Source organism: Channa argus, chromosome 1 (genome assembly GCF_033026475.1).
Source record: "Channa argus isolate prfri chromosome 1, Channa argus male v1.0, whole genome shotgun sequence".
NCBI lineage: Eukaryota > Metazoa > Chordata > Actinopteri > Anabantiformes > Channidae > Channa > Channa argus.
Window position 1 is genome coordinate 41,421,908 of NC_090197.1, and position 14,488 is coordinate 41,436,395.

Below are 14,488 nucleotides of genomic sequence, written 5' to 3' on the forward strand. Positions count from 1 at the left end.
CATTTGCTGCAAGATGCTAGTTAAGAGACAGCTAGCCGGATGGAGATGAAGAACAGGGGAAGGAACTAGGAAATAATTTGTTTTTTATTATCTGCGCTGACGTTTTGACTAGACTTTGGTGTCGTAACCACATTAGAGGATATACTTTATGTCAAGTGCAGTGTTAGATAAAACTTCCTGCCTTGTTAGTTGCTTTAATAGTAAAGTGTCTCTTAACTTTACCAACAACTGTGCAGAGTTTTGGTTGAGGTCGTGCTGTGGTCTGTGGTCCTGAGATGGTAATACCGCTAAGATAACTGCAGTTAATTTGCTTTTATTGTGTTGCAGTATGGGTGGGCGTTAGCGCTTAAGCCGACTTGGCTAGGTGCTTTTGGCACACAAGGTTAAATTTAGCTTTAGCCAGATAGCTCCTCGCTCCTCTCATTACAGCTTTTTCACTTTCTTATGCTGACTTTTCAGCACAGGTGTGCTGAAAGTAGGCCAGGTGTGATGTGGGATAGATATGACGCACTGTCTGTAACTTAGACTTAGACTTAGACTTATTGCTTAGCGAGCGTAGTGCCAGGTCCAACTCTCTAATTTACTTCAGGGAATTTGTTTTCTTTAATTTTTTTGTGAAGCCAGAGGCGAGATCATGCTTCTGTCCTTGGTTGTACACACATACTCGCTGCGTTACTGGTTTCCAGCCACCATTATGCTGGGGACAGCCCCAGTGTATCTGCTGTCATGGGGAGCTTGGCGCTTACTTTCAACTGTCTTACCATCAAGAGCGTATCACAAGTTGGATGACCGGCTGTACTACATCTACCAGAGCCTGGTCCTCTTCTTCTTTGAAAGCTACACAGGAGTTGAGGTGAGTGATCCTTCACTTACTGCATGACATTACAGAAATATTATGAAAGCCTAAATTGATAGTGTGGTCACCCTTTATGTAACAATTAAGCTTGGGTAATTTCCCCCACAATATTCAGTGTAAAAATAGTAATAAAACCACATGGTCATAAGGGACAGTTGGGTCTGCAGGAAGTTTACATGTGCACACCGAGAAAATCGGTGTACCCGTGCAATTTATTTTTACTTGGAGAAACTGTTAAAATGACAGAATCATTGTGGCGCTAGACATCACGGCTGGTCAACAAGGTATTGACAGACCTGATAAACCTGGTGTGTAGCAAGAAAGTCAGCATTTCTCATGCCCCTTTTTTTGCCACTCCTTGGACTGTTGGTGTTTTTGTACGTTAGCTTAGGGTGTGCAGAATAATAATGGCAGTGCTGCAGGTGTTGTGACCTTATTTGCAGACTAAGCTACGTGCACTCTCCCTCCAACTGTAGGCTTTATGATTAGATTGTAAGGGATGGTTTTAATAAATCCTCTTGGGTTTATTGAAAGCTGCAGTCTTTGCAGCCAAACCAACCAATCCCTGACACAGTTACAATATTTACTAAAACAAAACAAACATTGTGTAACAGTACAGTGGTTTTACAAATTAATGAATGTCCAGGGAATGTCGTAATATCTTTAACCTTTATTCCTTTCTCTTTAGATCGTTATATACGGAGATATACCAAAGAACAAAGAGAATGTTGTCTACCTGTCTAATCATCAGTGTACAGGTAATACATATGAATATGCACCTTAAAAAATATCCAATCCAGTGTGAATCACAGTTGAAATATTTAATCTCGACAAAAATGTGCTTTCCTTGTAGTTGACTGGATCATTGCTGACATGCTTGCCATCAGGCAGAATGCTCTTGGTCATGTCAGATATGTACTTAAAGATGGACTTAAGTGGCTGCCGCTGTACGGATGGTATTTCTCTCAGGTAATGCAACTGTGTGAGTATTTAAGTGTAATTTTGTAAATCACAAATGTAAAGATAAGAATAAACTTAAAAGTGCCAAACTGCATTTACAATTAGATTATCTTTCTCTTTCAGCACGGAGGGATTTACGTGAAGCGAAGTGCAAAGTTTAATGACAGGGCTATGAAGAAGAAGCTCCTCAGTCAGACCCAGTGTGGAGCACCGGTGATTATACTTCATAAATGTTGGCTACATGAATACAGGGGCAAGGTCCAGATCCAGAGGCACCAAAGGGACACCAAATCATGATGCTGCCTCCAACAAAAATATCAAATGTGCTTTTGGAGAGCTATGGCTTCCTCTTTGGTGTCCTGCCATGGTATCCATGATGAGATGGATTCAAATGAATCCATCAAGTCTTTGAGCTCTTACTCTGGGGTTCTCTTTTCCCTCAGTGAGCCTTCTGCATTGGGCCTTTACAGTGATCTTGGCTGGATGCTTACTTCTATGGAGAGCAGCCACAGTACCAAATTTTCTCTATTTATAGATAGTATATCTAACTGTGTAGTAATGAATATCTAAAGTCTTTTAAGATTACTCTGCAACCCTGTCCAGTTACATGTCAATCAACAACCCAAGTATTGTAGGTCTTCTAAAATTGTTTGTTTATTTTTGTTAGGCATGGCTCAGATCAGCTTGTGAATAGCACACTGACACTGTTTGAGTGTCTTATAAGTCAGGGTAGTTCTTAACTCCAACTCGTGCAAACTTGCACACCATTGAAATGGTGTAAAGAGGAAAGGATACAATTTAACTTGGGGAAATCAGGGCCAAAGGCTTAAAAAAAGAGACTTTTTTAAGTATTTCATCTTTAAAAAAAAGATGAAATGCATTCTTAGCTTTACTAAGTTTCTTATTCAATAAATTGTGTAAAAAAAAAAAATTTTTTTAATTCCATTTTGTCCAGTGCATAAAGAAGGTATAATTTGTTGTCTTTCTCCTCACAGATGTACCTTGTCATCTTCCCAGAAGGAACTCGGTATAATCCAGAGCTGAAGAACGTTATTGCTGATAGCCAGGCTTTTGCTGCAAAAGAAGGTACTGGCAGGATAGCAGCAATTTACTGCTCTACTGCTGCACACTAATTCAGCACAGCCCCACCCAGTCTTTACATCAGCTGATTACATTTTGTTGTGTTGTTTGACTAATGAGCATTGTCAAGTGGTTGATAAATTGTGCATTGCTAGAGTGAAGCATGATTACATTTAGATTGGTATAACAAAGTGTAATTTGCATAAAAGAAAAGGCAGAAACCAGATTTCAAATAAGAATGACAGTAAAATACACTTTTATTAAAAGTTGTAGGTTTTTTCAGCTTAATGTTTTTTACGCCATTTAAAGCAGAATTTCTATTGCTTTAAGAGGTCTACACTGATGTGTGATGCCAGGATCTGGTCGGCCTCCACCAAACTACTGTATTAAATATTTGGCTTTTGTAGCTCAGAATTTTTAGAAACAAATGGACTTGCTGGTGGTTAAGTTGAGAAAGTCAGTAAAGAGTTGAAATTTTTGTCTGATGAGGAAGTGAAAATAAATGTATTTTGCTTGGTTGCTGCAAGCGACATTTTGACATGTAGTTAAAATAGCTTTAAGATATTATCCTAAGACACATTTTAGTATTGGCATGATTAATATGATGTTAGTGTGCTCTGTGTTTCAAACTGCATCCATTTTGTAGGGATTGATCATATTTCTGGTCCACAATTCTAAGTATCAATTTTATGAATCCAGATAAATCACTTGTAAAAAGCCAAGATGCACATATTGTTATCTGTTATTAGTGAGTTATTAGTCAGAAAAAGATGACAGACTCTGCACTCTCGCAGTGCCCATATTCTGTAGCCTGATGTGACATTTATTTCATAGATGTACTGTTAATAAACAAAAGCAAAGAACAAGCCTTCTGTTGTGTCCCTGCTGTAGGGCTAGCTGTCCTGAAGCACACGCTTACGCCTAGGATGAAAGCATCTCACATAGCTATTGAGAGCATGAAGGGCCACCTGGATGCTGTGTACGACATCACAGTGGCCTACGAGGGAACTCTAGACGTCTCCGGTCAAAGAAGACCTGCGCCGTCAATGCCAGGTAAGCAAGTCATAAAGAATATTCCCTTTTTTTTTCTTTTTTTTTTTTTGCACAATTTGAGGCAGTGTTTCTGAAAAGGGCTGCTTCCTTCATATCGGCCTTACAGTATGATTTCTATTTAGGTATTGTATCTAAATAGAAATCCTGATATTGTAGAAACAGGGAACTATGTACAGGACATGTGCAACTACAATATAAAAATGTGTGCAGATTTTTAAGTAAAGTTTTGTATAATCAACCATAAATACAACATATCTAATTATTTGTTTAGCTGCTTTATATTATTCCTGGTGTCAGTATTAAGGCTGCAGCCCTTATTTCCACCATCATCTAATGTATTTTATCAATTATTTGAATAACCATTTGAACTTATAAAAAAGAAAGCATTGAAAAGTGCTCTTACTCTATCTACAATGTAAATAAGGTCATGACATCAGATGTCTTGTTTGTTCAACAAAAAGTCCAACACCCCAAATATACAATTTTTATACTAGAAAATTATTTAGAGAGCCTTTTTGTTTGATTAGGGGAATACAACAGCTTCTACAGTTTTGGCATTGACTTTAAAAATACAATCAAATTTTTCTGAACTTCTCAGTGCCACCATCTCACGTATTTAGAACATTAGTCTTTATTTAAGTAGTAAAAACATAAAGCATGTGAATACCAGCTATTAAAGCAGGATATTTGGTTAGTCCATCATAATGACACCAGATACTGTGATAATGGAGCTACAGCCTGTTTTCTGTTAATCAGTGTGTCCAATGGTATGTTATCAATCCTGTAGCTTAGTTTGCAGTCCTGCATTAATTAATCACATAGGAAACATCACCTATTAACTGCTGTGTCTTCCTGTAAACAGTGTGACTTTGTGTTTTGGAATTTTTTATTATTTTGTGTTCCTGGTTGTTTTCGACGAGCTGCGTTTGAATGTTAAAGATAAAAAAAAACATCCCGTTTCAATCAGGAATAAACATCGATGTGTTTCTAGCAGAGCAGAGGGAATAAAAAAGCATCACGCACGTCCTGGCCTCATGGGGTGAAGATGACTTTAGTGCCTCCACAAAGAAGTGGAAGTGACTCAAGGCTGTGTTCTGTCTAGTTTGTTGTTGTTATTGATCTCTTTATGAATTGTTTTCCACCAGTCCTTTGAATTTATTGTGGTGCGGTGATAGATCGTTCACTAGCATTTACACACTACAGTTTAAAAGGTGTAGTAGGTGTGAATGTGAGTGAGTGGTTGTCTGTGTGTGTATCTCTCTCAGTGTTGGCCCTGAGATAGACAGGTGACCTTTACAAGATGTACCCCGCCTCTCCGCCAATGACAGCTTAGATAGGCTCCAGCCTTCCATGTCCATACAAAGGATAAGCAGTTACAGTTAATGGATGGAAATATTTTTTGTTAGGTTTGAAAGGGATTTCTTAGCTTAGTCTGGTACAAAAAATCTCATTGCATGAGTTTAATGTTTTTGTACATGATCCCTGAAAAAATAAATGTAAAAATAAAACCATGTGCTACACATTTTCTGACACAATTTCATATCCCTTGCCTTTCTACGTTATCAGTTGATATCTTTTTTTTTTTTTTGTTCAGTAAATCTTAATTCAAGTTAACCTATAAAGGATTAAATAAGAAACCATCCCGTACCTGGCATGGTTTTTGTGGTTAGTGGGATTTAGATCAGAAGTCAAATTGTGCTACTGCAAAGTAAACATTTCTTGACCTGCAGAAGAAACTCTACTCCCTGATAGTAGGTTGTCCTCTGTTTATGTAACAGTGCACTTTGTGTCTGAAGGACAACTCATGCTAGTGCCATAGCTGATGGAGCTGTTCTCCTTACCAGTGAAGTAATCTTTCAGTGTTGACTTCGATCAAGTTTCCTCTTTTGGCCACAGAGCCAGGTTTCCTGATAAAATTGGATGTTGTGGAAACAGGAACTTAAAGGTTGCTTTGGATACACGTGTAGCTGTGAGAGTTTACACTTGGTTACATTTTTGTGTCTGACCTTGACAATTTCATTTTCTTTCTTCGCTTTGACAGTTGTAATTTGAGTTTTTAATTTTTTACACTTTTAACTTTAGAATGATTAATAAAGTGAAACCAGAAGGGGTTTATCTATTTATTTCAGGAATTTCCAGAGGTTCTACTTTCTTAAATCAAAGTGGGTTGTCATCATAGCAGGTCTACTGTCACCTCATGTTGATTTTAGGTGCTTACTCTACGTGCCTTTTTGCTGAAAGGCTTTTCCTGTTTAGTCCCTTTTAATATTTTGTGTTTGACAGAATTCCTGTGCAAAGAATGTCCTCGTGTCCACATACACTTCAACCGTGTGGACATAAAGGAAATTCCTTCCGAGCCAGTGTTTTTCCGCAGGTGGTTACATGACCGGTTTGAAATCAAGGACCGGTAAGTCTGTTTGGGTGGAACAATTATTCATGTTGAAATGACTTGTTATTCAATCAATATGTAAACTTCAGTGAGTTGTTTTTTTTTTAATTGTTTTCCTTCTGTTTGCCTTTAGTGAGGCTCAGATCTGTCTAAAATTGTGATTTATATGCAGTTCCCCTTTGTAGCCCAGTGGTTTACGAGCTTGACAGGAAAAACAAGTAAAATGGGAAATGCACATCAGTAAACAAGATGTTTAAAATATTTTTGTGGCTTGTTTTATTACAAGCTTCCCCTTGATCACCAATAAAGGTAAATACATTAAATCTGAAATAGTTACTGGTAAATCTGCAACTATGTGTGAACAACAAATGAAGTAATAATTTTTAAGCAAAATTATTTGGAAAATTGTGACGGGCATGTCAGTGTTTTCTGAAATTGTATAAACCCAATCCACCAGTCAGTTAAACAAAATAATCAGCAACCTATTAATAATGAAAATTAGTTGTAGTATACACTTTAAGGAGCGATTGTTTAAATTGTTGCTAATTGTGCATTAAATATTATGTTATCATTTCAAAAAAAATATCTTCTATATCTATATATATAAATATCTATCTATTATATCTTCACACGACTGTTTTTTTTTTTTTTTTTTTTTTAATAGTAGTTATTAGAAATTGGTAATCTAATCAACCTACATTGAAAACCCCAACAAGCAACAAAAAGTCTTGATGTAATTTGGATGCAGCATAGTGTAAATGCTGTAGAAATCCCACCGTGAACATTTGCAAGAGAGACTTTTTTTTTTTTTCCATCTTACTTTGCAGTTTCTTGTTTTACTCTTTTTGCATTTGTAAGTCCAGTGAATTCCTAAGAGATGCATCTGTCTTTTTATAGGCTGCTGACGGATTTCTACGAGTCAGAAGATGCAGACAAAATACACAGGTTCCCTGGGGAAGGCAAACGCTCTCGGCTGAACCTCTTGAACACCCTCCCATCTGTGGTGATCTTGGGGGGAATGACACTGCCATTACTGCTAACCGAGAATGGCAGGAAACTGTACATGAAAACGTGGGTGTACGGTACACTTCTGGGCTGGCTGTGGGTGAACTTTTTTCCTTAACAAACAAGGCAGAGGCTGCGATGAAAAGACACGCAACAGATGTGGGGAGACAGTGCCATTTTCCTGTATCACAACACCACAATGTGTGTTCTAGATGCAGAGCAGTATCTGATAAGAGGCTCAGAGATTTATCCCACATGTCTGGCTCATTGTTGACCTTGACCTGAAAGCCGAACAGGGATATAGTGAAATCTTAAGCTTTTTTTGCTTCTTGTTCCCCTGCGTTATTTGTATTTGCAGCCTGAAATGATGAGAAAACATGAATGGATTTGTTGAAATGTGAAATTTCTTTAAAAAAAGAAAAAAAAAAAGAAAAAGAAACTTTTGTTAAAATAAAATAGTGACATACTTCTCTAAAACAAATTTCCCCCTTTGTCAGATTTACTCAAATTAGAATTATTGCATGCTCACTGATCCATCAAACACTTAAGAAATTTATTTCAGGAACAAAGATTGAGAATACGTCCAAAAGATGCAAATCACATGATCAGCTACTATATGTAACTGACATGGCACAAAAGGCTACTGAAGAAGTGCACTGACTCATAGATATTGGAGGTAATGTCTGTTTCTTATTTATGCCAAATTTCATGTGAGTAGGAATATGCATTTTGCTCTTCTAAAGTGAAATTTTACCATTAGAACAAAATAAATGCCACGCAGCTCTCCATAAGAGCTCATAAGCCTGACACCAGCTACATTGTTCACCACCAATATTCATTTTTTGTTTGTTTGTTTTCCCCATGAGTAAAGAATGTAGCTGTAAAAAAAAATAAATAAAAAAATCGTTAATTGTTGCATAAATAAAAAGTATAAATGTTTGACTTTACAACAGCTTTTAATATTCTTTAAAATACACTGTGGTATATATTTTCAGTCTTTGTCACTGATCAGTGGCAGATGCCACAGTGAGCTCATATGGAGGAAAATGTGTTAAAAGTGGGAAAATGTTTTACCAGTGTAAAATATTGCTTTAATCTCGTGTCATTGTCAATCATTGTCAAAACCTGCTATTTGCCACAGTGTTCGACAATAGTTTTACAGGGGGCTGCTTCCATTAGAATTAGTTTGTATTTTTCAATGGGTTGTTTGCTGTTTTTGAACATTTATTTGCATTTGTTATTTTGTATAAAATGTTTCAGCTCAGATAGCAAAATGCTGACAAAGCCATGTTAACAGTATATCACAGGTTCCTGTGCACTCAAAGCTATTGTATTGTGAAATGCACTGTATGTCCATTGTTGTTTACTGCAATCAATCAATTTAATTTTCCACAAGTCACTTTACATATTTGCCCTCTAATCATCATGTAGAGTTAGTGTGAGGTGTTTTACTCATGTGGAAGGTACAGTAAATCTCATGGTTTTTACATGTTGCTCCAATACCTCACTTGAATAATCCTTCCTTATTCTTAAATGAACCTTGTCAGCCATTTTATAGTCATTTATATACTGACAAGACTGTAACTCATCAGGAAACTATTTAGACAGTATTTAAATGCCAATTGTTTTTGGAAATGTGTGCCTTCCTTTTTGAGGAGTTGGTCCTCAGCACTCTCAGAGGGCCACAGTGGCTCTTTTCCACCAAGTGTCAGCATGAAGATGCTCTGCTACTCACTGCAGCGCGCGGTCATATTTGTCTACAGTTCATAGTGGCTTATTTTGCTCTAAGAATGCATTGATTTACACTTTTTGAGGAGCGTGAATAAATAATGAATCCTTTAATGTGTGCAAGGTATGGAAAAGGGTGGGTCAGAGTGAAATAAAGTTTTTTTTCTTTGGGAAGAGATATGTTTTCGATTTGTTGCCCTACTGTCCTTAACATCATTAAGACTTTGCAAACAGTCATGGATATCAGCAATGCACCTGTTTATGTGCATATTGCAGGGTCAGTCTTCTATACAGTTAAAAAATAAGCATCCTAGATAGTGTTTAAATTGTATTTTCACAAAAGATAAAACATTTGAGATGCTTTCTGTATAATCTAATGTGTTTCACATAAAGCTGAACCATTCTTTAACAAAGCTACAGCTTTTGTTCAGTGTCTATTGCAAATAAAAAAGAGCAATCAAATTTTGCACTTAATTTGTTATAAATAAACAAAATAAACAGATCTCTACTAAGTTATCAACATTAAAATACATTCTAAGCCAAAAACTAATTGTTCGTTTAAGCATTTAATATTACTTCGAACATAATTCCACCTAAACGTCAATACTCCTACACCGGCATACTACTTTCCTATTTAACGCAGGTGTGTGAACGCAGCAAGTGGCGCATGCGTATTACGATTTGCGGGCAGTAACAAGGAAGTGCAGGAAGAGGTCGAAAGCAACGTTTTTTGTAAGTGCTATTGCGCACTTGTTTGGACTCAAGGTATGCAATTAAATACACAAATATGAATAAGAAAGCCGTTTAAGATAACAATATTACAATAGTTACTTCACATTGGCGGGAATTGTTATCATGAATATGTGTGTAGATGGGTGTGTTTGGCTCCAACGCGAACTCTGTCGCTGTGCACTTGTTTACTAAATAGCGCCATCTAGAGGTGTGTCAGTGTTATTTTTCTGTGTTAAGAAACCTGAACAAACTGGTTTTCATGGTAGTTGAAAAGTGACAGTACATTGATTTAATGTAAACAAAGTATAAACAGTTCTCTCACTTTCTCTGATGACTTGTTTAAGTTAGATTCCTGATTTTGTGTTATTTACATGTTATGCATAGTAAAAAATGTGTGTACTACAGGCTAAAAACGACAACACAGAAAAATCCAAGACATAAATGTGACTGGGGAGGGGGATAAAAAATACAGCATTTTAACCACAAGAACTTTTAAACAACAATAATAGGTTATTGGTGGGACCTTTATGTATAACTACTAAGAACTGGTCCATCTGTTGAATTAAGTCTATTTATTCAATAGACTCAAACAATAGAAAGATCACAACTTTATTCCCCAAATTAGTCCTTGTACCAACCTGCAAAGAGGACAAGGTCAGTTTTGGTCTTTTATCTGGTGGCTACAGTCGGAGCAATTTAAAATGAATTCTGTTACCTTAATATTGTTTAATGTGTGATTTAATTTAATTTCATTTATTTAAAAATCAACAACGCATATTGATAACTAATAAATAATATGTATATCTGTGTGTGTGTAACACACACAGATATACATACAGCCTGTCCATAGGCAATTCTTCTAGATCATAAACTGGATACAGTCTGCTAGAAAAACTACATTCATAGTATTATACACTAAGGTTTCTTAAACACTGAAGTAGATTTATAGTTTGTTGTGGTATTTGTCAGCTTTACTATTTACATTCTTATTTCAGCAGCATAAATACTAAACTTGCCAACTCTCTGTCCTGTATTTCTGTTTACAGCTTTGTCATGGCAATAGACTGGATTGGGTTTAGCTATGCTGCAGCCATCATCTTTGGGGGATTTATGGGATACAAGAGAAAAGGTGAAAAAGTCAAATGTGATGATCACATATTTGTTTTTATTTTGGCAGACAGCTCTACCACAGGATAGTTCAATAATGACATATCTGTGTGTTATTTCAGGCAGTGTGATGTCCCTGATGGCTGGTTTACTATTTGGAGCATTGTCTGCTTATGGTGCCTACAACATCTCCAACAACCCAAAGGATATCAAGTTTGCATTGTGTGAGTATGGCTATGGTCCGTATGCTGATTTTCAGCAAGTTTAAAATATTTGTCCAGTATAATAGTGTTTTCTGCCTTTCAGTGTCCTCAGGAGTCCTCTCAGTCGTGATGGGATTAAGATATAAGAAATCTGGAAAGTTACTGCCTGCTGGCATTATGACAGGGCTGAGGTCAGAATCAAACTTGTTCTATTTGCATTAGAGTTTGAGGAAATCAAAGATTTTAAATAGATATTAAATAGTTTCAGTGATGTTTGCTGAATTATACTCTTGTTTATTCTGTGATGTTTTATGTGCGCTCCCTTTCTTTCAGTTTATTGATGGTGTTTCGAATTTTACTCCTGATGACGGTGTGACTGGAGGGGCAACACTGACCAGACAGAGGGCTCTCTGTCTGAATCTCAATGACCAAGCCTTCTTTAAGGACACATCATTCCCAGTTAGCTTATAAAAAACACATCTGTTTTGAATGGTTAACTTTAATGTTAGCAAAAATCTTGCAAAATTAGGGGTGAGATTTAAGATGAACTACTAATTCTGTTGCAGTAAATCTATTTTGGTGATTTTATTTAAATACATTTTTGTGTATGTGGCCTCTGCATGAATTTAAGTCTCATGATTTGAGGGTATTTTTTTATTTTTTTTGTATTATTACCACTGGTATTGTCATGGAGTACTAGCATTCATTGTGGCTTCAATTGTAGCTCTTGGCAGTGGGTTTACTATACTTGACTGTTTACATGCAGGTATGTCAGTGATGAAAAATGAATTTGGTTTGTTGATGCTTTTCATGTTTGTAATAACTGTGAAACTAAAACAGAAGCAGTTCTTTACAGGTGTTGTGATTGTCCAGATAAATCCACTTGAAACAGAGCAAAAACACAGACGCTTCTCAAATGTTCCCTAAAAATAAATGATTTATTCAGTACTCTTTGCATTCATTCTTTATATAAATTCTTTCGATGATAAATTCAGTACTGATTTTGTGAAGGGTGGTGCATTATCCATCTCAGTGTAAAAGAGCAATTAAGGCTGATCTGCATGTTTTACATGCATGCTATTATTTGCTTGATAAATCATTCACATTGCGATGAGTGTGCCAGATCAGAGTTCAAAGCACTGGTAAACGGTCAAGTTTAAACACCTCCATGACAGTCTTCACATATTTTTCATCTGGCTGTGGCTTTCTCTTGCTGCCTGGCTGCAAGAACCTGTTGATGGCGGGAATCTGAGTCATCCTACCTTGGAAAGCCTGGAGGGAAACACAGAAGGTTCTCTTTAGAGTATTCATCATCTGCTGTGTATTTTTGTATTCTATAATGGTTAACACTATAGTATAATAGAATTTTACATAAACAATTTTTTGTTGTACCTATGTTAGACACTTTGTCACTTTTACCTTAACATTTGGAAAGTCGGAGAGGATTGCAGGAAATTTCTCCTCCAACATTAAGGTGCATTCAGTAAGCAACACGTCTGCACAGCTTAGTTTACCTCCCACCAGGTAAACAGGCCCAGTCAGTGCCTAAGAAGTTTGTCAGATATGCATAATATGAAGTTCTGTCATAAATAATCATAATAACCCTTAAGAGGTCCCTAACATATTGTCAGAAATAATCAGCTTGTACATCATACCATGTCATTTTGAATATGCTATGGGCATTTAAAGTAAGTACCTTTTCAAACACAGGGAGGTAGCGCTGTTTTGCTTTAGTTTCAATGTTGTCCAGTTTTTGTTTTGAATCTTGGCTGAAGGGTAAAATCATAATCATTTCCATGAGATCCATCAGTCCCTCTGTGTACATGTCAATCCTGGGGAAAGCATTGAAATTTACTTTGACTCATTCGTCTAAAAATAGCAAAATATAGCAGACATTCCCTACATTTCACTGTTAAAGAAATGGGTCATACATGACGCGCTCTTTGAGATCTTTTCCGTGAAGATTGTACTTGTCTGCAATATACTTAAAGATTGCCTTTGTCTGAACAAGCTTCATGCCATCAATCTCGACCATGGGGACCTGCTGAAACATGAGAGCTCCATCTGCAAAGGACACACAGCCGTGGGTAATGCAGGATGACACTCCCAGAAAAATGTAGTAAAACATTTATTTACTCAGTAGAATAAGTCTGACTACTGGTCACAAGACTTTTGTGGTCTCCACCCCTAAATCACCCTCTTATCTTGGGTTACGTCACACACACACATCTGGACCCAACAAACTTACCACTGAGGAGTTTTTCATACTGGTCACGGGTTGTCAGATACATCTCATCAAACTGTGAACATAAGATTTAAGAGGCGCATTCAAGGTTAGATGTTTAAAACACAAAACTGCAAAGCTTAAGATTAACCTCAACACACCCTTCCCTTACCTCAACCTCTGCAACTGTCAAAAGCCAGCGAAGAGACTCCATTTTTCCTCTGCCATTGAAGTAGTGCAACACAACCTTTTCAGCCATGGCTACTGTTACTGTGTATACGGAATTTCTGCAAGCACAAACACGTTGCTAAATAAAGATGCATGCACTTAAATTCAATTAATGAGTGCTCGGTAAGTTTGCATACCCGTGCAAAGTCCGTGTCGGTGTCCCGAAGAGCCCGATAACTTGGAAGAGAGAAGTGAGAAGTGAAAGAAGTTATAAACTTCGTTATATAACTGGTGGCGAAAAGGCAGTGAAAAGGTGAACAAACCATCAAAAGCCTGTGATTGGCTGGTTCTGCCCAATAGAAGCACTATTTATTAGCATAATGCTACTAAGCATCATGGGAAAATGATCAACCAGCCTAGTTCAAGCGAACAATGTTCGGCTTGTTTGAATGCGTGTATGTGGAGTTAGCGTTTAGCAAAGAGTCCAGGCGAATCTATCAGAATGAAGCGAACCCTTTGTAGTTCGACACCGTCACCGTGAACACTGGCTCGGGGCAGTGCTACATATTCTCTGTGAGCCACCATTTGGAGCTGGATGTGAGGGTGATCTGGCCGCGACATCTGTTACTCCATTGATCGCTAGGGTTGATTCGGCTGATCTGGCTCACGGGTGTCCCCCCTTCTCCCTCGCGGATCCATGTGTGTCCCTCCCGAAGCTCTGCGCTCGGTGGCAGCGGATATGTATCCACGGACGAACTTCGGTTAACCAGTAGCTGCGCTCCCCTGCAACCGCCAAACAAGCTCAACGCCCCATTGGTAGGAGAGACGTAGGGAAGTCAAGCTCACATCTCCAGGCACATCCAAATGCGGCGCTGCACGTGGCAGTTTGCCTTGTCTTTGTCACTTTCGACGGTACATTTTAATAGAACGAAAGATAGAAAAGGGATTTTAAATAGCTGATTTTCAAACTAAACTACTTTTTC

At 37.5% G+C, this 14,488-nt stretch overlaps 3 protein-coding genes across 4 annotated transcripts; 2 read left to right on the plus strand and 1 right to left on the minus strand.

Annotated features, from left to right (window-relative positions):
* The first annotated feature begins 3 nt into the window (after positions 1-3).
* On the plus strand, positions 4-7,832 carry agpat5 (1-acylglycerol-3-phosphate O-acyltransferase 5 (lysophosphatidic acid acyltransferase, epsilon)). Its single transcript, XM_067521990.1, has 8 exons — positions 4-853; positions 1,545-1,614; positions 1,710-1,825; positions 1,940-2,029; positions 2,812-2,902; positions 3,788-3,949; positions 6,233-6,356; positions 7,236-7,832. The coding sequence occupies exons 1-8, from the start codon at positions 635-637 to the stop codon at positions 7,459-7,461; spliced, it is 1,098 nt and encodes a 365-aa protein (XP_067378091.1). The 5' UTR covers positions 4-634; the 3' UTR covers positions 7,462-7,832.
* Positions 7,833-9,721: 1,889 nt separating this feature from the next.
* Positions 9,722-12,061, plus strand: tmem14a (transmembrane protein 14A). Of its 2 annotated transcripts, none has more exons than XM_067522074.1 (5): positions 9,722-9,836; positions 10,850-10,932; positions 11,033-11,134; positions 11,217-11,304; positions 11,447-12,061. In XM_067522074.1, exons 2-5 carry the CDS (start codon positions 10,857-10,859, stop codon positions 11,487-11,489), a joined length of 309 nt encoding a protein of 102 aa, XP_067378175.1. In that variant the 5' UTR covers positions 9,722-9,836; positions 10,850-10,856; the 3' UTR covers positions 11,490-12,061. The 2 variants fall into 2 exon arrangements, with proteins under 2 accessions (XP_067378175.1, XP_067378184.1); XM_067522083.1 differs by having other exon boundaries at positions 9,738-9,803.
* On the minus strand, positions 12,033-13,863 carry gsta.1 (glutathione S-transferase, alpha tandem duplicate 1). Its single transcript, XM_067522001.1, has 7 exons — positions 13,703-13,863; positions 13,510-13,624; positions 13,362-13,413; positions 13,045-13,177; positions 12,810-12,945; positions 12,533-12,658; positions 12,033-12,385 (listed from the first exon to the last, which is right to left on the minus strand). The coding sequence occupies exons 2-7, from the start codon at positions 13,594-13,596 to the stop codon at positions 12,245-12,247; spliced, it is 675 nt and encodes a 224-aa protein (XP_067378102.1). The 5' UTR covers positions 13,597-13,624; positions 13,703-13,863; the 3' UTR covers positions 12,033-12,244.
* Between the last annotated feature and the right edge of the window lie 625 nt (positions 13,864-14,488).

Coding starts and splice junctions, on each gene's coding strand:
- agpat5 (XM_067521990.1), top strand. CDS start 635: ATGCTTCTGTCCTTGGTTGTACACACATACTCGCTGCGTTACTGGTTT. Junction 1,615..1,709: donor GTCTAATCATCAGTGTACAG/GTAATACATATG, acceptor CTTTCCTTGTAG/TTGACTGGATCATTGCTGAC. Junction 2,903..3,787: donor GGCTTTTGCTGCAAAAGAAG/GTACTGGCAGGA, acceptor TCCCTGCTGTAG/GGCTAGCTGTCCTGAAGCAC.
- tmem14a (XM_067522074.1), top strand. CDS start 10,857: ATGGCAATAGACTGGATTGGGTTTAGCTATGCTGCAGCCATCATCTTT. Junction 11,135..11,216: donor GGATATCAAGTTTGCATTGT/GTGAGTATGGCT, acceptor TCTGCCTTTCAG/TGTCCTCAGGAGTCCTCTCA. Junction 11,305..11,446: donor GGCATTATGACAGGGCTGAG/GTCAGAATCAAA, acceptor CCTTTCTTTCAG/TTTATTGATGGTGTTTCGAA.
- gsta.1 (XM_067522001.1), bottom strand. CDS start 13,596: ATGGCTGAAAAGGTTGTGTTGCACTACTTCAATGGCAGAGGAAAAATG. Junction 13,414..13,509: donor TGACAGTTGCAGAGGTTGAG/GTAAGGGAAGGG, acceptor TTATGTTCACAG/TTTGATGAGATGTATCTGAC. Junction 13,178..13,361: donor GTATGAAAAACTCCTCAGTG/GTAAGTTTGTTG, acceptor TGTCCTTTGCAG/ATGGAGCTCTCATGTTTCAG.